General features: G+C 40.2%; 1 protein-coding gene across 3 annotated transcripts in view; it reads right to left on the bottom strand.

Moving 5' to 3' along the window:
* Positions 1-2159: 2159 nt before the first annotated feature.
* TMCO6 (transmembrane and coiled-coil domains 6) overlaps positions 2160-27291 on the bottom strand; it is a 518761-nt gene continuing 493629 nt past the window's right edge. For all 3 annotated transcript variants that reach the window (XM_044069021.1, XM_044069020.1, XM_044069022.1), the window contains exon 12: positions 2160-2554. In XM_044069021.1, coding sequence (XP_043924956.1) covers positions 2411-2554 — 144 coding nt within the window. In that variant the 3' untranslated portion in view covers positions 2160-2410. The remainder of the gene's footprint in view (positions 2555-27291) is intronic.

Raw genomic sequence — 27291 nt, 5'->3', positions numbered from 1 at the left:
GAATTGGTACCGGAGTAGTTTTCCCAGTCAATGGCAGGGTTGTCCAGTATTAGGATGTTTGGTTGTATCTTAATATTTTCCAGTATGTTTAGGAAGGTGTAGTGAGAATCTTGGGGCATGGTGGGGGATCTGTAGTAAGCCACAGTTTGGATTGCAGTCTTACCTAGTGTTAGTTGCACCTGGAGAATTTCAGATGCATTGTGTTGGACAACTAGCCTGGAGGTGTGAATATGGACACTCCCCTCCACCTTTAGTGTTTCGGTTTTGTGGCCGAAAAGTGTCGTAAGAGTTGTAGCCTGGTATTGCAGGGGTGCACTCTGGAGCCTTGAACCAAGTCTCAGTTACTGCACAGATATCGATGTTCTCCATTTTTAGGAGTGCCTCGAGAGAGTGCATTTTGAGGTTTAAACTTCTAGCATTACCTTCAGATTTTGCATGCTTGTATCTGTTATGGTGGCAGTTTTGTCCTTTGAACCTTGCCTAAAAAGGCACTATAGGGGTGGCAAGAGCTTTAGCCATTAACCTCAATCCCAGGGGTGACAGGTGCAGACCATCTCTGGCAAAGCATCGTGGTTTGTCGATCATGTCTTCCCAGGCAGACCAATACTGGATCCCCTTTGAATGACACCAGAAGCTTAGCCAATTGTTGAAGTCAATCATTTTGTCCTTATACTGTGGTATCATTCTGGGCGAAGGCAGGATGCTACTCAGGGCTAGGGTCATACCTGCCTGGGCCACATGATCCGAGAGCTCTTCCACATCTCTTTTCATGTAGTCCAGGGAGGTATGTCTCAAGTCATTCACTCCAGCATGGACAATGACAGAGTCATATTTGTACTTGTGGAGTGACTTGAGTGCATGCGTTATGTGGTGGATCCTGGCACCCGACAGGCAGCTGACTGTAATTTTCTCCTTGTTCAGCCTGGTGAGTGGGACATCAGTGTGCCTGACTATAGAGTCACCTATGACTAAAGTGTTAGGTACATTGTCTTGCATTAGGGGCTGTTGTTGGGTGGCACACTGGTGTTGTGAGCTATGTGTCACTTTGGTTGTGACTGGTGTTTGTTTACAAGCATGTCTAGACAAACCTCCACACAAGAGATTCACCTAGGATGTCTGATATTTCTATTTGATCTTGATGTGTTGCAATGTACAGCTGGAAACTATAAGAGATACACACCTCTGCCAAAACATTCTAGGAGCATATTAAGACTGATACCAGCCTAGATTCTCTTGCGGCCTCAAGATACTTGGTTAGCTATCAGGTTTTCAAATTCCTCTTTAACCCCAATGTGTCTGGTTTCTTAGAAGTAGGTGGCTCTGAGTACGAGCTTTGTAACACTGACTTAAATGCCCACAGGATTAGCAAGGGCTTGAACTCATCCATGCCCAAGTATGCTGAATATTGGCATCCTGAATCTTGATAAACCTTACTGAAAGGGGCATCTACAAGCTCCTTTACTAGAAAGCTCTGCCCTAGAAGAGTTTAGTGCAGAAGACAAAGGCTATTGGCTGCTAAGTTTCATCATTTAGACCTGGTTTGGATTCCCATCATCTCCATTGCTTGATATGTCTGAACAAGTCACTTAGAGCTCTGCCACCGCTGAAAAGAACTTGTATTTACGACTACATACGTTTTTTATGGAGGTCAGTTGAAAAGCTCCGTCATGTGATGTGGGTGCAGTTACTTGTTAACAGTCACACAACAGGAAGATGAAATCTGGGGGGGGGATCCCAGGAACTTCAGAATGAGGGTCTTTAGAAGCCTATAACCTTAATTTTGTGTGTTGAACTCTGCTGTTAGAGCTCTTCTCTGGAGTAATCAAACAACTCCACCAGCTTGCTTTAGCAAGATTCAGGATGCATATTTTAGGCATAGACACCACCATGACCCAGGATGCATATTTTAGGCATAGACACCACCATGACCCTCACCAGTGCAAGTTTAGTAAATGACTGTGAATCAGTTTTGTGAGGTACTAAGTGTAAATGTAGATTTTTGCAGTAAAGACTCCTGCAGTACTCCAAATACTCAATAGTACCACTGAAGACTGTTTCATGGCTCATGTCGTACACATTTTATAAAATGATTACATGCTTAGTATTACAGTTACAGCACTTTTTACTTCAGTTACTGTTCTTAAAAGAATTCAAGAAGGTAGGAGGCAATGTTGCTTTTATTTGAAGCACAACACCAGCTGGAGACAGATGCCTGCCATCATGCAAGGGGATCTTCAAAGGCAGAAAAAGTTGATGCAATACAAAAGACATTGGCAACCTGAATCATGTTTGCTATAGTACTGCAAGAGTCTTTTCCTCAATGATCTTACAACACTAAAGAACTCTTTATATATTATCAAACATTAAATGAACAATTACTGCTTGGGTGGTTAATTTTTTTTTATTTTCATCACTGTTGATTATCTATGTGACTATACTGCCCAAGGTGAGTCTCCAGTATGGATGCTGATTGTAGTCGAAACTTCTCATTGCTGTGGTATTGTATCATTTCCAAGATTTGGATTCCACTATGAGTTTTAAACTCATTGGTGGCCTGCAAAGCAAAGATGGAAACAGTAAGTGTAAAACATAATGATGAAATTCAGACTTGTATGGAATATTACATAAACCGAAAAAAAAAACCTTCCTGACCAAAATGTGAAACAGTCATGGGTGAGATATAACATTTCAGTAGAAAATGTAACAAGTGTACCATTTTGTGTCATGTCCAGGTTAATTTATGTGCTGAGCCTGGTTTCATTTTAGTATTGCTTAACACTTGGCTGATGCAGAATGTGAAAAAAGTGTGTGAATGCAAATACCAACACCAAACAATACTCTTGGACCTTCACATACTGGAAGAATCTGTGTTAACATCACCAAACTACTCTTCTTGTACTCATTTAAGAGTATGCCACCTTTTTTTTTCCAGCACCTAGCTTGATTAGTAGTGTATGTATCTGAAACCTGACTGCTGCTGATGACATGACAAACCTGATAATGGGTATACTTCATATCTACTACTATTATGTACATCTGGTTAGTGAAAACTAAACAGAGAAAAAGATTCCCATATGTTAAATCAGTAATTACCTAAAACAAGCACTTCATATCACCTCTACTAGTTTATATTTTAAATGTATCTGCTCATCTTTCATACCTATGAAAACTGGCTATAAATGAGACACCATAATCTTCACTGTTTGTAGTGATTGTGTACATTTATATGTATATAAAAGACACAGACAATTGCAATGACATCAGAAATACAGTTTGCGAAGTATTTACCTTAGCAGATCTTCAAAGACAAATCAGTACTTATGGATTTACTCACTTTCTAGCATCCCGGATGGATTTTCAGCTGTTCTCATTCTTCCCCTATAACATGCATACTGTTATGGGAGTCATGTCACTGTATCAAAATAATTTGCACTGAAAGCAAAATGAATCAACATGTATGATCAAAGCTACATTTTGCAATGCAAAAAATGTAGTTTCATCAAAATTAAATATAAAGCACTTCATAACAGTCTATTTGAAGGGGGCAAGCCCCTTACACCCCATATCCTCTGACTGATCTCCATGGTTATGCAGCAGCTGTTACTGACTGCTCAGTGTCAGGTTAAATGATTCTATGACCACCTGGACATACAAAGCTGATGTAAGTATACTTTTTGCACTTAGGTTCATAGGTGTTTACCAGGCTAACAACCACAAGGGCCTTTTTAAGCCTAGCCGTGCATCCCAAATCTCTGACAAGTTCTGCTACCCTTAAGTGTAAGCATAGGCCTGGGAGATGCCAAGTCAGGGATGAATTTCCGGTTTCCTATCCAATTGTCCAAGTTGCACTTGAATTGGGTTAGGGAGGAACTCTGCTTCACATGGATGGGGAGCCTGTTCTATAGATGGGGTAGTCTTTGTGATGCACATCTCTCTCGAGCAGGTCCTACTTACATCACAGGCAAGGTTTAAGTCTTTAGAACAGGTAATTCTGGTGCTGTTTGTTTTGTGGATATGCAGGAGGTCCATCAGAGTGGGGTCTGGCAATGCCCTGTATGCAAGGCATAGATCTCCCCTCAAAAGCCTGTAGGAGACAGAATACAAGGTGGTCTGCATAGGACATATTACTTACGCCCTGTATTCTTTTAGTGAGGAACCTTTGTGGACGTTCCGATTGTTGGATATGCCTGGTTAGGTACATACCAAAGGGGGCACTGTACTCAATCACAGGTCTGATGAATGCTAAATACAGTGGAACAATGACTTCCTTGGGCTTGGATGCAATACATTTGTTTATAAGTTGCGTAACACAGAATGATTTCCTCACCACTGTAGACATGTGATGATCAAAGACTAGATTACTATCTATGTGTGTCCATAAGTCCCGGACTACTGGATCAACTCTAAGGGGTGTGTTGGCAATATGATAGTTGCCAGGGATGGATGACTTCCCAAAGGATACTATTATGCATTTCTTAGCATTTAGTTTTAGTCCATGGCTCTGACACCAGTTGTTTGTGTCAGACCCTCCTATAGAACATTTGTGTTACTGTGAAATTCAATGACAGCTCCTAATTTGCAGTCATCTGCAAATTTAGTCAGCCAGAGACCATTGACCTTGACTTCTGAGAAGTAAATGCTGAAAAGGAGTGGTCCAAGGACTGATCCCTGAGGAACTCCACTTGTAACTAGCCTCTTTGTAGAAGTGGACTCCCCAATTCTAACTTCTTGGGTCCTGCCTCTGAGCCAGTTGGCTATCCACCAGGTGACATAGGGGTTTGTAAAGAACCTCTTGAGTTTGTCAACAATGCCTGAGTGGGGTACTGTGGCATATGCCTTGTCCAGGTCAAGGTAGGCAGTGTGAACAATTTTGCCCTCATCCACTGTTTTGGTGACCTTCTCAAAGAAGTCCACCAGGTTGAGTAGGCATGATCTGCCCTTGACGAATCCAAACTGGGTTGGGTCCAGTGTCTGGAGTTTTACTATATCTCTATTGATCATTTCCATGATAATTCTTTCCATGGCTTTACATATAAGACTTGTGAGACTTATGGGTCTGTAGATGGCCCACCTTTGTGCAGAGGGATGACTGTTGCCTTTCTACATTCATGAAGCCTGTTTGGAAGCTACAGTTCAATAGTAATTCCAGAGTCTATGGCAGGTCATGTTTCATGCTATTTAGAAGATATCTTGGGATATTGTCTCGGCCCATTGATACAGTGTTCTTGGTCTTAAAGCATTAAGGACCTGTTCCCTTGTGATGGTAGGGGGGAGTTATACTTGATATTTCCTAAGGGAAGGTGGAGGGGGAGAGGAGTAAAGTTGGAGCTGAATTTATCAGTCAGAAGATTTGCTATATCTTCTGGCTCAGTATAGGTGGCTCTGTTTACAATGAGCTCTGCACACAATTGTGTATTGCCTTTGAGGTTGCAGACATAGCTAAAGAATGCTTTGTGGTTGTCCTTGGCCTGGGAGGCCAAATTTATCTCAAATTTGACTTTGGTAGACTTCATTTGTCCTCTGAGTTCTTTGTTTAGTTTAATGAGAGTGCTTTTATCCTGTACCTCCTAATTTTTGCCATGATTTCCTCCTCCTGTTATACAGACAACTGATTTTGTGATTCCACCAGGGTGGCTTGTTTTTTTATTTAGTTCTGTACTTCTTCCTGGGGGTGGGGGGGTACAGCTACCGCTATGCAGCTATTAACATGCTTGCACATGGTTTCTGTGAACAGTTCAGTTCTGTATAGGCAGAGTGTTCTCAGGGTTTATGGGGGCTTGAAATGTTGCCAGGTTCTGGAGGTTAGCCTTAGAATAGTTCCTGAATATTCCAGGTTTAGTTGGGGGTCCGGGTTTTATTTTTACTTCAAATTAGACCATTTTGTGGTCTGACCTTACCTGGGAAGAAATTAAAGTAGGGGGTATGCAGCACTTGCCCATATTAGTAAGGACCAGATCCAGTATGGCCGCACCCCCTGGTTGGTGCATTGACTATCTGGTCCAGGGAGTTTGTTTTTACAAAATCCAGGAATCTCTGTGCATGTATGTTTGGTGTTGTACAGGATTCCCAGTTAATAGTGGAGTAATTAAAGTCATCCATGAATATGGTGTTGGATTGGATAGTTAGTGTTTCTAATAAGTTTAAATACATGGTATAGGTTTCCTGGGTCATACAGGGGGACCTATAGCTCGCAAGGAAGTGGTATTGGATTTTACCTATGGTAATTTGAACATGGAGTAGCTCAAGTGCATTGTTCTGTTTGACCAGCATTGAAATATATTTATCTTAGATGTAAATAGAGACATTTCCACCTTTAGTTCGTGCCTGTGAAGTAGGTGGCCTAAATGTGTGGAAGGCATTATAATGTTACAGTGTTGGTGTGCTCTTCACAGCTTTAAACTACATCTTAGAGATCGCACAGACATCAGCATTCTCTAGAGTAAAGAGAGCTTCTAGGGAATGGAGTTTTTTGTTTAGACTCCAAGTATTGAGCAGTAATACATTGATGCAGTTAGTTTTAGATGGTTTGTATTATTTACAGTTTTATATGTGTACATTTTTTATGATAACTGTTTAATGATACTATGTTTTTAAAAAATGTTAATTGGTTAATGAGCCATTTAAGTATATAAATTTATGTTTTTATCACAAAGCCTTAGTCTGAAGAAGTCTCTGGGGGAAGAGACAAAAGTGCTTGCTATTGGCTTTGGATCTAATAAATCTGCAATCTTCTTACTGACACAGCATTTTATTTTTATTTTCTGTATTCTGGAGTTATTTGCGTGCTGATCTTCTGTGGAGGTACATTTAGATTTTCTTAGTTTTGATTTGCTATATTGGAAGTAGTTTGGCATTGCCTAAAAAAGGAACTATGGGGAAGACAATGTTTTAGCGAATATTCAAAAGCCTAGAGGGGAGAGGTGCAGACCACCCTGGCAAAGCAGCATGGTCTGTTGACCATCTCCTTCCATGCTGACAAATATTGCACCCCCATAGAATGACACCAGAAACTAAGCGAATTATTAAAGTCAATCATCTTTTGTTCATATTGTGGCATCATCCTTGGGGAAGGTAAAATGCTGCTCAATGCAACTTTATCTGTTTCAGTGATGGTTAACAAAACTGTACTGCATTTATTTATTTGCTTGACTGAATATTGCTGATCTCAGTCTGCATTTTGTTAACAAAACTGTACTGCATTTATTTGTTTGCTTGACTAAATATTGATGGTCTCTGTCTGCATTTTGTTTTTCCCACTCTCCTGCCCAAGAGTTGTTGAATTCTTAAACTTGGTGGCTTTGGAATTGCCTGCCCCTGCTGTAAATTTGATTTTGGACACTGCTTCCAGTCCCATCTCATTTGCTCACTCTACTGAGTACAGTGAGATCATTTGGAAGGACTACCCCCCTTGCTTCTTTGATTTTGGACACTCCACCCAGTTCCAATCAACTCATTCTACTGTGTATAGAGAACATTTGGAAAGGCCAACCCCCTTAGTTTCTTAATCTTGAATTATCTTCTCTTTCCTCCCTCTCCACTTAAAAAAATACACTTTATTCAGATGCTTTTACTTTAATCTTCCTACTTTATTATCTTATTTTGCTCTGCTGCTTGGTCTTAAGTGTTCAAGTGCTTTTATTCTGCTGCATTTATTACTGCTTGTTAATAGCCTGATTAAATTTGTCTGTTATTCTAAGCCTCTTAGTTTTCGTTTTAGCACTTGGGGTTCAGGCCAGTTATTTTACATTTAAGAAGGTTTTTGTGGTTTGCACTCTTGGGGACAAACCTTTATCAAAACCCTCCCTCCATAAGTCCATCCAAGATTTCAGAACACTATGGCTGGACAATTCCTATCAGTTTCTCCTGCCAGCATGGACGACATGGGCATACTGAGACAGTGTAGCAATTGCCTCATGTTCACTGACAGCCCTCTTCTCCTAGCACGTGATTCTTCTACTTGCGAGAAATGCATCTGCATCAGTAACCTGGAATCCATGCTCTCTCATGCCACAGTTAGTACTCCTGACAAAAAGGAGATTGCCAACACAAACACCACATCACATAGCCAAGAAAACCACACACCCACCCAAGCAGAGGCCCTCGATAAAAACTTATCTAAACAGCAAAGACCTGCAAAACACACTAACAAACATTCCAGACATCTTCATATACATCACACATAGGAGACAGCACACCAGTGTCTCACAAACACAGCCCATAAGGCATAACAATAAACCAAACATACTAGTCATTTGTGACTCAATTGTGAGACACATCAATGTCCCCCTCACCAGGCTCGGCAAGGAGAAGGGCATGGTCAGTTGTCTGTCAGGTGCCAGAATCCACCACATCATGCACACACTTAACTCTCTCCACAAGAGATACAAGTATGACTCTGTCACTGTCCATGTTGGTCAAAATGACTTGAGACATTCCTCCCTGGACTATATGAAGAGAGACAGGATTGAGCTCTCAGAGAATGTGTCCCAGACAGGTATGACTCTAGCCCTAAGCAGCATCCTACCTTCACCAAGAATGATACCACATTACCAATATAAAAAAAATAATAATTGACTTCAACAATTGGCTTAGTTTCTGGTGCCATTCCAAGGGGATCCAGTTATTTTCTGCCTGGGATTACATGATTGACACGCCTTGATGTTTTGCCAGAGATGACCTCCACCTGTCATCCCTGGAATTCCTGATTCTGGCCAAAGCTCGTGCCTTTTTTAGGCAATGTCCCAAAGACAAATCTTCCAACATAAAAGATCTGGCAAAAAGCAAATTGAAGTTCATGTTGCTTAATGCTAGGAGCCTTAACCTGAAAATGCACTCACTGGAGGCTCTCCTCACACTGGAAGACACTGACATCTGTGCAGCCACTGAAACTTGGTTCAAGGATGTGTCGAGCACCCCTGCCTTACCAGATTACACCTCATTCCACACATTCCGACCCCAAAATGAGGTCGGGAAGACTAAGGTAGGTGGAGTCTCTATCTTCATTCAGGACAAGCACACCTCCACACTGGTTTGCCAGCATGATGCACTACAGCTACCCCAGGTGAAACTGACAGTTGGCAAGGCAAGGCAAAACACCTATCCAGTTTATAGCTAGCTATAAGACCCCCCCCTCCATGACTCAGGACACCCACTCCTCTTACCTGGACCTACTTGACTCCATCAAGGTATCCCCTAACACAGTGTTTTCTTCTCTGTTTATCTTCAGACAAGAAAAAGCTTGCTCAGCCTCACAGATTGATCTGTAAATGACAACAAATGCAGCAAAGTTTTTTTTTGTGTTGGGGAAAAGCTGCTGCTGATTCATATCATAAACTCAAGCAGATGACCTGAGTCCCAGACAACTTCTCACCTCTCAAGGGTCATTATCTGCTTGTAATCAAGCAGTTCCAACTGGCTGAATCAGCTCTGCACTAAAAACTGAACGAACTGAGCATTAAAAAAAGTTCCAAATTTGTCTTGAACCTCTTTTTGTTCTCCCACACAGCAAGGCATCTAACGTGAGGGCAAAAAAAAGCTTCTTCACCCTGCTTGCCTGATCATCTCCAGGAACATAACTATTTCGAACATCAATGTGTTCAGTTTTCTAAATCTCAAGCAATGCCTTGAACTGCCTGGTGAGGTTTATCACACTGACAACTGGATCAATAATATGCTTGATATTCTCCATCGTTGTTACACTTGCTTGTTCCACCACAACCAACCATTTTTTTCAACACAGTTCTCAACAGCATTGAATCAAATGTTTTTTTTGTTGGTGGGGTGGGTTTGTTGTGTACTCTTTAAAGGACACACACACTCTCACACAACAAGCAGACTGCTTTGCTTCCACATTCATCAATTTTTCTTTTTTTTTTTTTTAAGCTGCACTCATGTTAAATCAATATATTTTTTTTTTTAAATTCAAGAAGAAAGACCTTGTGCATCCATGTTTTGTTTGTCTTCTTCCCAGATTCCGCGCGTCCACTGCCCATCGCACCATCGGACGCATCAGTTGCTACTATTACTTCTGCTGCTGCTGAAGTAGCGTATGGTCTGCCTGTCCACCTGTTTAATAGCTGTTGTGTAGACAAACAACATTTGATTAATTGATGATGATGAATGATGACTCTGAGCTGAAATCGAACTAAAAGCCTTTAGCATAAGATAGAATAAATAAAAATTTAAAATATATTTTAAAATTTAAAAAAAAATAAACAACAACGGGTATACTAATAATATATCAATATGTCAGGGCCATGTGGCCGTAGCCGTGCCCCACCCTGCCCTAACACCCTGATCTTTGGTGACTTCAACTACCCCACCACAGACTGGGTGAACTATTCCTACACTAATGCACTCACCCAATGATTCCTTGATTCCATCAGTTCTAATGCAGTAGACCAGCTCATCTCATCCCCCACAAGGGGAGATAACATTCTGGACTTTGTTCTCACCAACATGGGCAACCACTGCACCACTTCCAGTATGCTTTAAGAGTAAGCTCTTCCCTGGTGAGATCATATCATCATTCTATCTCATTCGAAGTTTCTGTCCCACCCAACCCCTCCCAGCTGCAGCCAGGCTAAACAACTTCGCAAAAGCTAACTACAACCTCCTAAGAGAGGTTATCAGTAGCTTCACACCACTGCTCCCCTCACAGGATGCAGACAACTATGCTGAACAGTATGCCAATGCAGTATACAAATGCACCTGCACTCAGCCATACCCAAAAGAACTAAAACCTGCTCCTCATCAAACCTATCTGGGGGACATCCTCTGTCAACAGGCTTTACAACAAAAGGAATAGACCATTGTCTAAGGGTAAAAAGGCACAAATTCCCAGTTGCAAAAACTCCTTCAGCCTCAGCAAGCAAATTACATCACTAGTGAAAACCTCCAAAGCCAATTATGAATCGAAACTAGCCTCCGAAACAAAGGGAAACCACGAAACCTTCTTCAGTTATGTCAGGAACCTCCATGGCAAAGCCCAGGTTTGTTCTGAATTAGTACTTAATGGTACCACTTACATTGATTCTGTTGACTTAGCCAACCTGCTAGCAGATAGGTTCATTGCAAACTTCACCCCCTGCCCCCAAAGACCCATTTATCATCCCCGATACTTTTCCTGCACCTCATATCTGAATAGATCAAGTGTTAAAGCCTCTATCCAAGGCAAAGAACACAGCTTCCATGGGACCTGATTGTGCAGACTACAGCCTGGGATACTATCTCCAGCAAGAAATCGCTTTGCCATTAAGCACCCTATTCAACCACAGCCTAAGTATGGGCTTCATTCCAGCAGAGTGGAGAACTGCCATTGTCATTCCCTTGCATAAAGGTGGTGCCACTACTGACCCTGGAAACTATCGCCCCATAGCTTGACAAGTCTGATCTGTAAAGCCATGAAGTATATTATTATGGACCTCATAAACAAAGACATAGACAATCTCCAAGCAATTGACCCCACCCAGTTCGGATTCATCAAGGGCAGATCTTGCTTGTTGAACCTGGCTGACTTTTTTGAGACTGACAGCAAGCCCCTGGATGAGGACATACTGCTTACAGTACATACAGCTTACCTTGACTTGGCCAAAGCCTTTGACACAACCCCCCAACTTAGGCATCATCCAAAAGCTAACACAACTTGGCATAAATCCATATCTCATCAGGTGGGTGGCCAACTGGCTCACCAATAAGACCCACAAGGTCAAAATAGGCACCTCCACCTCCAACAGCAGACCTGACACTAGTGGTGTTCCCTAGGGATCTGTCCTGGGACCCTTACTGTTTGGCATCTAGTTCTTAGAGGTCCAGGCAAAGACAAAAGGCCTGCTGTTGACCAAGTTTGCAGACGACTAAGTTGTGTGCTGTCATTGACTCTCCAAATGATGTTAACATACTACAAGAGGGTCTCACAGCAACAAATGACTGTTGTTAAAGTCATGGCCTTAAGTTAAATGCAAAAAAATGTATCATCATACCATTTGGCAAAAACATAGCCCCCTACTGATTACCACATCAACGGCAACCTCCTAAGCAAACAACATGTGGTGAGAGACTTTAGTACACAGGTTGACAACAAACTCAGATTCGACCATCATGTAGTGGCAGTGGTCAGAAAAGCTTTTGACTTGGTTAATCTCATAAGTAAAGGGACTGCATCCAGAAAAAAAGGAGGTTATTACCTCTCTGTACTCCTCCCTCATTAGGCCAGTAATTAAGTACAATGCCCAGTTTGGTATGTACCTCTTGAAACACCTGCACCAGCTGGTAAGGCCACAGAAATCCCTCACAAACAGAATCCATGGCCTCCAACACCTGTCCTGTGTGGACAGGCTCAAATCACTGTCACTCTACTCGGTATTGTACAGACTGCTCAGAGGTCATCTGTGTCTCACCTACAAGGCAATTTTGAACCCTGCCCTACTAGAGATGCTCCATATCCATAAGTCTAACTCCTCACGCATTACCTGCTCAAAAGGCCTAAATCTAATATGCGACATTAACAAAACCTGCTGGAGAGACAATTTGTCTCCCAGAGGCTGCCCCGTCTCTGGAATAGACTTCCCATAGACGTCAAACAAAGTACGTCGCCGACCCTCTTCATGCACAACCTTGACGAGTGGATGGGAAACCACAAATTTGTCTCAGGGGTTCCACCTGTGTCCCTCAATGACCACGGCAACAGGTGCTGACTGAGGTTTCTTTTTTGGGGATAAACTCTTGGCTAGGCTTGTAAGGGCCCCAGGGCCATTAGCCTTGTAACCTCCTATAATCCTATGATCCATGCCTATATAGCAGCAGAGTAAGGGCTAAGACCTATTAAATGTAAACCCTCACCCACTGTGACAGATGTGCAGAATGATGCAAAATATCTGAAACAGAGCTGTAGTGGCAGTTTGAGAATAAGAAGTTATGTACTCACCATAACGTTCCATCTGAGTAGGTGACTTCATTTGTCTGCAACCTTTGGGTCTTGGATCCGAACTCGAATCAGAGCCGGCAACTTATTTCATAGCTTAGAGATCTGAGCTCCTAGCTCCTCCCCTTACCCATAATCCCCTGCCAACCCTAACTAACCTCAGATCAAGTTTGCCCATATACAAAAAAGCCGAAGGCTAATACATCCCCGAAGGATACCATAGAAGGACATACAGGAACAAGAAAATTTCTGAGGGCCAGGGGGAAGGAGGAGGGGATGATTGCAGACAAATGAAGTCACCTACTCAGATGGAACGTTATGGTGAGTACATAACTTCTTAATCTGAAGTAGGTACTTCATTTGTCAGCAACCTTTGGGACAGAGTCCCCAGCTACCTGAATCTTGGGTGGCCATCATGGAAGGATGTTCGAGCACTGCAGAGCCAATCCCACTGGAGATAATGTCCAGCTTATAATGGTTGATAAAGGTATGAGATGAGGCCCAAGTGGCCGCGGAACAAATATCATCCAGTGGAACTCTAGCTCTAAAGGCTGCAGTGGTAGATACAGAACGAGTAGAGTGCACACGAATTCCCTGAGGTACAGGCCTCCCAGAAGTGTCATAGGCCAAGAGAATACACTGTGAGATCCATCGTGATAAAGTGATCTTAGAGACAGATTTACCTAGGTTAAATTTGGAAAAGGAAATAAACAACTGGCCGGATTGCCTATGACCAGCAGTCCTGTGTGCACATCTAAGGAATGAAGTTTGTATTCTCCCTTGTTCTGATACTTAGGGAAGAGAACTGGTAGGTTAATGGACTGATTGATATTGGCCTCTGAAGCCACCTTGGGAAGAAAAGAAGGATTGGTCCTGAGGTACACTCTATCCTGATGAAAGGTCAAGTATGGGGTCACAACAAGGCCTGAAGCTCGTACAAAGGGCCTGAAGCTCGAAACTCTTAAGTAATAGCGACTAGGCATGCGTTTCCAAGAAAGGTACTTAAGATCGACCGAGGCAGCTGGTTCAAAAGGGGGAGCTGTTAAGGCCTGTAAAACTAGAGCCAAATCCCAAGGGGGTACAATTTCCCTGATAGGAGGTCTGAGCAAGAAAATACCCTTGAGAAAGGTCTTACACAATTTCGCTGTAATCAAGGGGCCCGATTCATGCCCCACATGGTAATAAGAAATAGCTGCTAGTTGAACCTTAACCATAGAGCAGCTAGCCCCCTGATGGAACAGACCTGTAAGGAACTCCAAGACAATTATTCTCTGCCCAGATGGAGAAGCGTTACCACTTACTACGATAAACTTTCCTAGTGGAAGGTTTATGTGCTGCTACAAGAATGGCTTTCACCTGTGAAGAGATTCCAGGAGTCCTGACTAGGAGTGGAACTGGAGCAGCCACGCTGTCAGCTTGAGGTTGTCCAGATTCGGGATCGGGAGGTCTAGGGATGAGATATTAGATCCGGGGATAGATATAGAATCCAAGGATTTACCAGGTGAGACCACAGGTAAAAGAACCACACGTTGACGAGGCCAGAATGGAACCGACTGGCTTTCTGTATAAGTTTCAGCATCAAGGGCAGAGGAGGGTAGGCAAGGCGAAGAGATCGCAACAGGGTTGCCCCACATGGCAAAAATCACCTGGGGATTGAGAGACCTCCAAGGGAAAAGGATGGTGTGGCTGAGTCTGTCCGCCAGTATGTTGGACAACAAGAAAGAGAAATCAGAAATCGCCCAAACTCTCATGGCCTCTCGACAAAGAGGATAAGACCTGGTTCCCCCCTGTTTGTTGATGTATCAGACCACTGACATGTTGTCCGTCTGTATCGCAATAGTCCCTACCGGAAGAAGGTTCTGTAGTGCTTGCAACACCAATAACACAGCCCTCATCTCCAAGACACTGATATGCAAGGAGGTCTCTGTGTCATTCAGACTGTCTTGTTCTCCCCTACCCCAATCCCCACCTGGAGGCGGGGTGGTCACGGCAGGCGGGAGGGAGGCGTGGAGAAGGGACATCACTTGAAGGGTCCATTGCAGCACCCTCATGTTCAGGCAGGCCAATGGCAAGAGAGTAATTGCCGCCATGGAGCCTAGAGCCCTCAGGACCAATGGAGTGTAGATTGGAGTATGGCCTGTACATGCAGCCTCAGGTTCTGAAGTCACCTGGGGGAGCAAGAGAGGATTTGTTCATGTTGTCCTCGCCTCCGTGCCTTAAATAAGAATGTGTGTCGTCGGGAGCCAGAGGTCCATGGTGGAAGGAAACACATTCCCTGGAGTCTCAGGTGGGGGCTACTGCTACTAATACTTTGGGTAAACACTGGGGGCTGTGGTGCGACCAGCAAAGGGACCCTACTGACTGTGTAGACTGGCTCCTAGGCAGCGGAGACACCTCCTGGATCGTCTGTCCATAAGAATGTGGTCATCCTTGAGGTCTACAGAGCACATCCAGTCATTCTCCGCAGTAGAAGAATGGATTGAAGAGTGACCATTCGAATTTTTCTTTGGTTAACAACAGGTTCAGAAAGTAAACCCTAATCTGAGCTGGTCTGGGGGAGCAGCTGCTGGCTGCCTCTCACTCTGATCGTAGTACATTGGGAGGCTTTTTGGTTCTGGGGACATGATATGGAGGAAGCTTTGGACCAGACCCCCCCTAATCCTGGAGCATCCAAAGTCCGTGTCTTTCTGTTAAGACTCAGGGGAGTCCGTGCTTATGAGGCACACATCTCGGGGCTGTCGGCAGGTCACCACAGCAAGCACCTGTTCCAAGGGAATGACAGGCTGTCCGAGGCCGGAGAGAGGAAGCCTGACAGCCGAGAGGAGTGCGGGATGGTCAACAGAGCCCTCTCCTCTCTCTCTAATCTGAAAGTCGACTCCCACTCGGATCGATGTGGGGATCAGAACCGGCGCCCGAGACCATCGGATCCGATCTGCAGCTGGGCCTGCCTCCTCCTCAGGTCAGCAGGAGGAGACCTGGAAGCAGTGGAGGAAGAAGCCTTAGCTGGGGGGCCAGCGGAGGCCTCGGCCAGCCACTCTCCTGGCCTCCCCTCCTCCGGTGCTTTAGTGGGAGTTTGAGTCAGGGAGGCAGGAGTGCTGCCACCGAGGACTGGGATGGTGCCAGTGCCCTGGGGTTGGTGTTCAACCCAGTGTGGCCATCCGTGAAAGCTTATGGCCACACTCGGTGCACTTTGAGAAAATAGGCTTTGGGGCCTCCGACATAGTTTTTTTTTTTTTTTTTAAACAACAAAAAAGGTTTAAAACTATGACTAAACTACCTCACACAGACCAGGCCCCAACACACAATAGTCCACACACACTACAAAGGGAGGACATACCAGCAAAGGAGGGGAGGAATCACACTAAAAAAATAAAGGTATACTGACAAAAAGCGAACCTAACCACACGCAAACAGTTAACTATAAATAAAATGTGAAAAATATAGATTTTTGGAACAAAAAAGTTGTCACTTAACTACCACACGCCAGGAGCTCAGGAATCTAGAAGCACAGAAGAGGCAAACTAGATCTGGGGTCAGTCAGGGTTGGCAGGGGATTATGGGTAAGGGGAAGAGCTAGGAGCTCGGATCTCTAAGCTATGAAATAATTTGCCGGCTCGGATCCAAGACCCAAAGGTTGCTGACAAATGAAGTACCTACTTCAGATCGGTCTGTTTACATTTTTTTCTCTTTCCCTTTTGCATGGGACACAATAGTTGCTCAGCCTTTTCTGAGTTCTTTGATCCTGTGCAAAGAAAATCTCACCTGCCTGCACATAAAGAAATGGGAGTAGTGTCCTTTCACTTTTACTCTATGGATTTGGAAAGAAAATTTATAACTGAATTGCTTGGTTAAGCGGCAGTTCAGAAACCACCTTAGACATGAAAGAAGGGTTAGAATGAAGGACTACCCTGTCTGGTTAGTTTCACATTAAGGCTTTAGAAATTCTAGGAAATAACAACGACCCACCAATAACAGCATCTTCCAGGACAGAAACTGTAGAGTAGCTGAAAGCAGCTGGTTCAAATGGTGATAGGACCAGCTTTTCTATGGTACAGTTAATTTCCCATGGTGAAGCAATTTCTTTTCTTGGCAATCTAAGATGGAGGATCCCCCAGGAAGAATGTTTCCATTGGTAGTAGACAGACTGAAATGGCAGAAGCATGAAACATTTCAGGAAGAATGCATGCATTTTCCAAGCTTCTGGAGTTGCTATCCTGCAGCAAATGTTACTCAATTGTCTGGTCTGATTAAAGGAATATGGGCCTATTTGTGTTACACCCCATATCCAGGGTCAGATTCAGAAAGAAAACCCCTGCTCAGCATTCATTTGTGTGGTGTACTTGAGATCTGATCAGCTTGTCTACCAGAAGAATTTGTTGAGAGGGGATAGGCTGCTCTTAGAGTCATGCCCAACTCTTGAGCTATTTTCCAGGCTTGCATAGCCAGCCTACACACAAAGCACGAATGACTTCTTCTTTGTATTGTCTGACATTAGCTGTAGGACCCTTATTTTAACATCTGTCTGATGGCCTTCAAAGCTAAAATGACCGTAATCTTGAACTTAGAGGCAAGATCTGAAGAGTCCATTGTGAGAGTCATAATGGGCTAGGATGTTGTGAAAGTCATCCCCTGCTTTAGCTGGTAATGTACTATTCACCACAGACCTCCTTTCTGATGCAAGGCAGAAGCAGAATAGTGGCTTCTGAGGAATGAGAATATAGACATCTTCTGTTTCTATCTATTTCTTAAGTACCACTGAAGCTTTCTCATGTGTAGGCAGGCAGGATCTCATGTAGCCTCCTGCTACAAAAATGTTTTTGTAGTGTGGAGCCATATGAGACACTCTGTCCTTTGGGAGGAAGGCTCTGCAAAGGATGGTATCAAGACAAGCCCCCAAGAAAACCATGTTTGTTGATGGTGTCATATTCAGTTTGATTTTGGTTGATAGACCCAAATCGCTGAATCAAGTTAGAGTGAACTCCAAAGCCTTGTGAAATCCCTGCTGTGACTGCACTAGAATGAGACAATCATCTGGGCAGGATAACATTTGAATGTGTTTTGTCCTGCAATAGTTAATTACTGAAGCCAATAAATTTGTAAAGACTGTAGGTGTAGTACACAAGCCAAAGTACCTGGATGTGCCCCCTCCCCACCACACACACACAAAACACAAATCTGAGAAATGTTCTGTGTTTTTGGCAATGCGAATATGAAGGTATGAATCCTTTAGATCCAGACTGACCACAATGGCCTGAAGTAGAAACAGCGGTAAAGGCTTTGGTGTGTTAACATTTTGAATTTGGATACAATGAGAAACTTGTTTATACAGGATAGTTCCAGAATTGACCTCCATGTACCTTCTTTTAGAGGTACTTGAAAAAGTCCTCAGTCAAATCCTTGTATTTCCTATCCAGCTAGGACCTCCACAATGCCCCCCCCCCTCCATGTATCATTTCATTTAAGACTGTAAGGATGAGATTTAACTAATCCTTGGGAAAAGGAGGAATACCTCTGCACTTTTGAATAGTAATTTGTGGTGTTTTTTGGAGAATGTTTGGAGCCCACTTATCTTAGGTGATGTTTTCAGAACTTTATGCCAAGAAGGCTAAGTGCCCTCCAACTTTCTCTGAGAGAAAAGGGACCACTTGAAGAGGGGGTGGTACTGCGCTGGGGAGGTATTGGGGGATGGGATAGCCTAGTTATATTTTGGCTGATCCCCCTTAGAGTCATGGCTTTGAAGACTCTGGTCATGATTGTCACTCTCTTTTCAACTTATCTTTTTTCCTGACCTGTTTCTGTGTTACTTATGGTATAAAGGCCATGTTTAGCTGGGTAATTCTTGTTGAATTTAGGAGCTTTGGCCTGAAAAGGTACATTACAGACTGAATGGTCTTGCCCTTTTCCTCCAGTATTAGAGATTTCCAATGAGGAGATCCCTGTCCAAAGGTATAGTAAGGAGTTCCATACTTACACAGCCTGGAATGGAATAAGTCCTCAACCAGATATGCCTTCCCAATAACAGACCTTGTGGCTGATGCCCTACATGATGCATCCACTGTATACATACAAATACTTCAAGCACGGGCATCATTGCCTTTCTAGCTTGCCAATATACTAAAACACTTATTCCCATAACAAGTTTCCAGGCTGTTCTTAAAAATATCTAAACTAGTACTTGCATTAATGTAATTTGGTAGTCTGTTCCATGCATCAGCTTCTCTCTTGGAGAACCAATTAGTACACTTCTCATTCCTATAGAATCTTCTGCAAAGGTTGCCTGATGATTTTCTAGTATTTTTTTTCAAAATGTTTTTATTCATAACACAATAACTTAACAGTATAGTAACAAGAAAAAACAAACTACATACAATGTCCATAACAACTAAAAAAGCAATATACATAGGAGAACATATTTATCTAACATATTAGACAATTTTGTCCAAGAAATTAAATGATGGGTTGTGTTGTTAGTCCTTGCTTTTACAGTAGCAATCTCATTCTTACAAATGTATTTTCAAGATGAATAAACTCAACTTTAAAGATGGGAGGAGATTGGGATTTCCAATTTTCAGTAACAATTTTCTTTGCTAAAGAGAGGCAAGACCATAGTAAAAATGTTTGGTTTTTAGGAATGACTTCAGGAACATTGAAAAGGATAAGGGAGCAAGAAATTCTACAGTTGTCATTCCATAGAGCGCTACAAAGATATTTAAAATCTAACCAAAATGGGGAAATTATTTTGCAATTGACAACCATATGTATCCAGTCAGCATCACGGTGTCCACATCATCAGTATTTCATTTCATCTTTCTTGTACATTATTGCTAGTTTATGTGGAGTGAAAAAAATCTATGTAAAAATTTCCATGTGTATACATGCCAGACGAGGGAAGATGGGGATTCCTTCACTGACAGTAAACAAAGTTTATATTTTTCTGAGAATACTGGTCTATTAACGTCACTTGAATAATTCCAATTTGATAAAATCATTTCTGAGAATGTTATAAACAACAGATATGTATGAAGTATTCTTGGGTGATCTATTAATAATTGTTGAGATAAATTCAGGATTTTTAAGTTACTCTTATTGTATGCCTCTAATGAGGGTACAAGCTTAGTATGTGCAAAATCCTTACAAGTTTGGATGCCCAGCCAATTACAATTTTGCAAACTATATCTGCTGATCAAATAGTCTGCAGAACTTATTTTATTAGCTGAAAGAAATGGATTCCAATATAATAGGTCACCCTTCTTAAATTCTCACATTTTCTAAACATCAAAAGATATCAAACATTCATTTGTGCAAGCAATAGGAAACAATTATTAACAAATTATTAATTGATTAAAAATCATAAGTTTTTAAATAGCACCAATATTTGGTTTATAAGAGGTGTGAGAACAAGTCTTGACCTTTCACTTTGAATGTATATTTTTAAAATCCATATAAAGATGTTTCTATGTATTTGAGCATATGGTTCAAGCAATGTCCAATTACTATTAAGAAGTAAGGTTTCATGTATTGATTTCCAATATGATGTATAAGTAGTACTATTCCAAAGCAACACTATGTTAATACATGCGGAGTTTAAATAAAAATCAATATTTGGAAACCCTACACCTCTTTCATCCCAGCTTGTGGTGTGTCAGAGAAAAACATCTTATTTTTTTGGGATACCAAAGGAAGTTAAGTAACAAGTTATTCATTTTCGGTTTAATTTTGACAGGTGCAGGAATTATTACAGCTTGGCCAATGAATAAGATTTTAGGTAACAGTATCATTTTGATTAAAGTTAGTCCGTCTTCAAATGTGAAGAAGAGTCTGTTCCAACTTGTCTATTAGACTAGCAGTTTAGTTTATAAATTGTTGGTAATTTGATGAGTGATTTTTTATAATTAGATTCAGTAATGATACTTAGATATTTTATATGAGTGCCCTCCCAGTTTATGTCTCTTTTTGATCTAAGCTTCATAGTAACATTCTTATTCACTAGAAGTGCCTGAGTTTTGCTGTGACTGAATTTTAGATCAAAGATGTTTGGAAAAAAGTCTAGATTATGTAACAGGTGGTCTACTGAATTTTCAATATCATTAGAAGTTATAAGTAGGTCATCAGCAAACAGATGTATCTTGGGGGATAATTTGTATGACATTTTATATCCTTTAACGCTGTCATTATTTCTAACATAATCTGCAATACACTCAATAGCCAGGGCAAAGAGTAATGGGGAGAAGGGGAACCCCTGTTTAGTATCTTAATATTTTGAATGGGCCAATTAGATAAGATCCAATCTTTACATAGGCTATAGACTTTTCATGTAGTTTAATTAATCCTATAAAGTTTGGGGAGAAATTGTATTTTTGCATAGCTTTACACAGATATGGCCGACTTAGGGAGTTGAAAGCTTCATCTATATCAAGGCTTAAAATAGAAAGCTTATTTTTTATTTGATAAGTCTATTAAGGACAGTCATCTAATTACACTGTCTTGTACCTTTCTGTTTTTGATAAACCCAATTTGGTCTTCATGATTTAATAACTGAAAGAATATTATTTAATTTGTCTACTAAGACAGACATGAATATCTTGTAGTCAGTGTTAAGCAAAGAGATTGGTCTGTATGATGTGCAAAGGTTGGGCTCTTTATTTGGTTTTAAGATGGGACAGATGATAGATATTTACATGAGGGAGGTATGTTTGCTGTAGTTTTAACTTCTTGGAATGCATTGAGTAAGATTTTCAAGATGTTATCAGGTAAAAGTTTGTAAGATTCTGGAATTTGACCATCCAGCCCTGGTGCCTTTTTTGTCTTAAGATTTTTATTTGTTCCTTTAATTCTTTAAAGGAAAATGGTTTATGTATGTTATTAATATTGCTTGGATAGTTTCTTTTGAATATTATTAGCAAGAAAGTTGTCTGTACTTTTATCACTTGTAGATGAGTTATTATTAATATTCTTGTAATGGTTTTAAAACATAAGATATTTTTTAGATTTGTAACTTTGATAGTCTGATTATTTCTGGTATATATTATTCATTTATATGACTTTTCTCATTTAAATATTTAGATCTAATCATAATCCTGTGCATACTCTTGGGATTAATCGAGTAGGACTGTAATCTGATTTTTTCCAGATTTATTGATATTTTATGCTGCATGATATCCTGATATTCCTTGTTCAGTTTATATATGTCAGCTAATGCAGATTTGTCAATTGATGTTAAGTTTTAGTTAATCAATTTCTTTTTGTATGTCTACCAGTTTTTATCTCATCCTTTTATTTATATACCAACTTTTGATTTTACCATGTAAGACTACCTTTAAAGTGTCCCACAGGATAATATCTGAAACCTCTCCATTATCACTGGTGTCTGTGTAAAGCGTTATTTCATCTAGAAACCATCCTTTAAATCCTTGTACTGTTACTAGATAAGCAGGTAGTCTTTGGCAGAAGTTAACAGGTCAGTATTAAGTGTTACATTGAAGGTGAAAGGACTGTGGTCAGACACGGGCATGATGTGAGCATTACATTATTAGTTTTGACCAGTAAAGAACTGGTTACAACGACTTTGCCTATGTTGGTCTGTGTGACAAATCTGTAAGAGTAGTGAGAACACTTCAGGGAGGATAATACTTTTATACCGTCAATGTCAATTAGGTTTCTGTCTTTTATGTAGTTGTTCAAGTGCTTGGCAACAGGGGACATCTTGAAGGGCTTAGAGCTTGTGGTATCAGTGGAGGACAAGATGCAATTAAAATCACCTACTAATAGTAACTCGCCTTTAATGTTATGGTGTCTAAATCTTTTTTCACAGTTTTAGTACCAATACCCGGTATCCGGTAGGTGTTTGCAAAAGTGTACATCTTTTTATCTAGTTTTAGTATGACTAAAGTAAGCATACCATCAATGCTTGAGTTCGAGTCAACTATTTCTGTAATTCTCATTGATTTTCTGTGTAAAATTGGGACACCTCTTCTTTTGTGGTTGCAGTTTGAACTTACCAACATTTTATAATCCTTGAAGGTTAATTTGTTTAGATCTTCTGTTATTAATTGGGACTCCTGAATGAATGCAAAATCTGCTTTATGTAGCATTAAATATTTGTTGATGCTACTCCTTTTCGTGGGGTTTTCACCCCATTGACATTAATAGATACAATGTTAAATATTATCATTTGAGGGAGACTGCTATTATAAATAAAATTGAAAAGTGCTTTTCTTGATTCATTATGACAAATAATTTTTTTAAACTGCTATGGACAATATAAAAACTCTAAATTTGAAAATAAAACTATACGTTTGAGTAACCTTCTGCATGCATGGGTCTATATTATGTAATCAAAGAGACACTTCTTCGAATACGTAATAATCGACACTAAAGAACCAAAATCCCAAAACTGCGAACGGCCACGTCTGCAAATTTGTTTCCTAGGGAAATAATTTGTGGGGCCGTAAGCACAACACACGCACTTCAAATCTAATTTAAGTGGGGGGTTTTGCCCCCCACAACCCCGTAAATAAATATACTAACTCCGAGATCACTCTACGTTGGGGGAAAAGGGTAAACCCCAGGAACGGCCAACTGAATTTTTTTCCCTAGGAAAAAATGTGCGGACGTGGCCGTTCGTGGTTTTGGGATTTCACTCTTTTGGTGTTGATTATTACGTATTCGAAGAAGTGTCTTGTCGATTACGTAATATACACCCTGCATGGATATACTATATCTAGGCTTACTATAGCTCTCGCAGAGCCACAAATTAACCCTCTCGTTACATCTAGTGGGAATTCCTAGCTACTGCAGGTTAATAGCAAGCAGAAGGGGAAACTGCACGTACATTAAAAACATACAAAAGGAAAAATTCAATTTAATATACTATGTATGCATGAATTCCCCAGTACTTTTTGATAACCCAAACACTCCCAAGAGGTAGTTGTCTCTGAAGGCCCTATATACCTGAATAAGATCTCCTCTTCAATATCTATAAACACACTGTACACATTTAGATATATTAGTCTTTCATAACAACTTAAATTTTCACATCCATGGATGCCCTTGGTATATTTCCTCTGTACTCTTTCCAGTTTACTCATGCTTATTTCCTTATAAGGTTTCCATATTGTTATTCCATAATCAGGTTTGGGTCTAATGTAACTAACAAACAATGACTTCATTGTTCCTGATTTCTTTTTATACAACTTACAGTTCTATAACTATCATTAACCAACTGGTTGATATGATTAGAAAAAAATCAAAGCTGGATCTACCCATATACCCAGGTCCTTAAATGAATCTAAATTTACAATCATTGTGTGCTGTATTAAATATTCACTTTTCAGTTTATATCTCCCAAATCTCATATGTTTAGTTTTGATACATTTATCAGCATATTATTCTCCTGAGCCCAAATGGTCAATTTAGTCGAGTTCTTTTGCATAAATGCCTTATCTGTAACACGTAATCAGTTTACCCAATTTCAAGTCATCTGCATATAGACTGTAGAACACTTGATGAAAAAGTTAGGTCTGAAAGATACAATCTAAACAAGTAAAGGCCTAGGACAGATCCATGTGGGTGACTGTAACCAAGAATTTCACCTGTTTAATTGCTGTATGATACTTGCCATGTATTGCTGTATGATACTTGCCATGTAACTATCCATCTTATCAAGAGTGCATCGATATCTAGTTGTTCTGATTTATTGATTAGTGTTTTGTATATGACCCTGTCAAATGCCAAAGTTAGAGCTATATAAATTACACCACAATACAATTTTTCCTTCATAGCTGTTATTATATGGTTGTAGAACATCATATTACAGGTGGTGATAGATCTATTTTCAACATATGCATGCTGATATATGGTTTCAAGACCCAACCTATCTAATTCTGGCAATAACTTATCCAGTATTACCTTCTCCATTATTTTTCCACAACATGAAAGTAGACTTAAGGGTCTTTATGACTCTGGGTTTGTCCTACTCCGGTTTCCCTTAAAGACAGGTTTAATAAGCGCATGTCTCCAATCTTGAGGAATCTCTCCATATTTATATGGCCTAGTAAATAATAGATATAATGGTACAAAGTTCTTGCTGAAGTGTTCTTAGGTCATTATTACTAATTCCATCTCCTCCCTGTGCTTTGTTTGGATTCAGTTGGTGCAGTTTTTCAATATAAATTTGATTCCAGTATCTGAGGTTACCTGGATATCACTAGGACAACTTATCACCCACTTTGTAGAGCCAAACTGTTTTGCATAATATTTTGTAAATATATCTATAATCTGTTGTGTCTGAGAATAAATTTTAGAATCTACACACAGTTTATCAATTTGTATGTCTTTACTCCTTCCACTTCACGTTATGCTCAATATCTTTATATAAATTTTCTTCAAAATTTTCTTGATCTTGTCTCACACTAAGCTGATTCTGTTTTTCCAGCTTGTTTATTTCAGTTTTCAAAGTTGTACTTCGACCTATCTTCCATTTCTTATATTTTTGTCTCTCACCTTAATCAGGTATCTTGTTCTTATGGACATATATCCCCCCTGACACTGTATGCCTAGATCCTGATGTTAAACATTTTTTTGTACTCAGTTTCTCTTTCAAAACTTTCCTCATTTCCATCTGCAGTTTTTCCACTGAAAACATAACTCCATTTAGTTTTACATAGTGATTGTTTTGCTTCTATATAATCTATAATTAATCTTTTGTGTACTGGTTTAAATGTATTAACCTTTATAACCCCATGATCAGTACACATCAACGGTGGTAAAACTTGACTTGAAGTAACAGTAATTTATTTAGGAGCACAGAAAAAGTCTAGTATGTTCTGTTCCCTGGCAGTTTTTTTATACAATCTGAAGCAATTGTTGTTCCTGAACATATATTGTTAATCATTTCCTTGCTAAAATTGTTGAATCAATATTATTCCAATCTGTTTCTGGTAAATTTAAGCCCCCAGCTAATAGTATTCTTCCCTCCTGTGTTTCATGCAAGAAATGTATGAATTCCTCTAGGTCATCAGCACTTGACTTTGGTAATCTTTACACTCCAACAATTGTTATATGTTACAGGGTTGTTTTTATTGTCACAGTTACATAGTCTATAGTATTGGTGTTATCACTGAACATGTAATAATCACAGGTCTCATAACTACCTTTAATCCCTATCACAACACCTCTACCTGATCTTTTTTGTTACAATGTCTGTTACAGTAAAAACATTTACACCCTGACATAACTGGTTTCCAGTCATTCTTTAACCATGTTTCACAAATAATAACCATCAATGTTTTGGAAATGTAGCACATTTTCTAATAAAAAAAAAACTTTATCATTAATGCTCCTAGCATTAACAACCATCAGAGATGCATCAAATGTTGCTATCTGTGAACTATTAAATTTTCACCTGGCAAAAATCCTGCCTAGTGTTTGTCAGATATTGCAAAATATCTGCTGCAGAAATTATCTTCCCCGATCTTAACAAATGCACACCATCCTGTCTTTAACACTATGCCCAAAACTAGGCTTGGATGCTCTACACATTTCCATTTTTTAAAATGGGACATTTTTTTTCCATGTAGGCATTTACCCAAAAAAGTATTCATTCACAGTGACCTGACTATCCTTTATACATGTAATTTGTGAAAAATACATCCTAGAAACAGTACAAGCTATATTATCTAAGAGGGCTGTAAGTTCCCTACTAACATTCAGAGAGTCCTTGCAGATAAGATTGTTTGTACCGGCATGAATAAAAGCAGATCTGTACTTCATTATGTTAAGGCGTTCCAAGATTTGTCTCACATCATCTATTTTTGTTCCTGGCAAGCATAACACTATTCAATGTTCATTATCTTCTCTGCATATGTAAGTATCAGTTCCTTTAATAATAGGATCTCCAATCACAAGAATATCTTTGCTGACCAGATCTAAAGAATCTTCAACTTCTAATACAGTAATATCTGCTCTATCAATTGTAACAAAGGCATGATCTTTGTCACCATTAGTCTTATCAATCCCACTGTTTTCATTATGTATTAAATTTGCAAGCATACAATTCTAATCCCGCTGGCTTTGTACAGCCACAGCTTCAGCCATGTAGTCAACATCGGTCTTTCTCTTCTTTTTTCTTGCAGTAATGTTTTTCAATCCTTCCATGTTAAAATTTTGATTTCTTCCTTTTCACCTTTTTTATATTTTCTCTTTTGGAAAATGATGCCTTTTTCTGTAGACTGAAGGTTTTCTGATAGAATAATGTTACAATTCCCTGCAATTTGTAAGTGTTACATAACAAAGTAGTGTCCTTTTTAGTATGTATTCTCTTTACTTTACAGACATGTATCAGTTTCTTTTTCTTTATTATTTGTTGTGAC

The sequence above is a fragment of the Protopterus annectens genome, chromosome 4.part0, assembly GCF_019279795.1.
Source record: "Protopterus annectens isolate FY-2018-M chromosome 4.part0, PAN1.0, whole genome shotgun sequence".
Classification (NCBI taxonomy): Eukaryota; Metazoa; Chordata; order Ceratodontiformes; family Protopteridae; genus Protopterus; species Protopterus annectens.
This window is presented reverse-complemented; position numbering and strand designations above follow the sequence as displayed.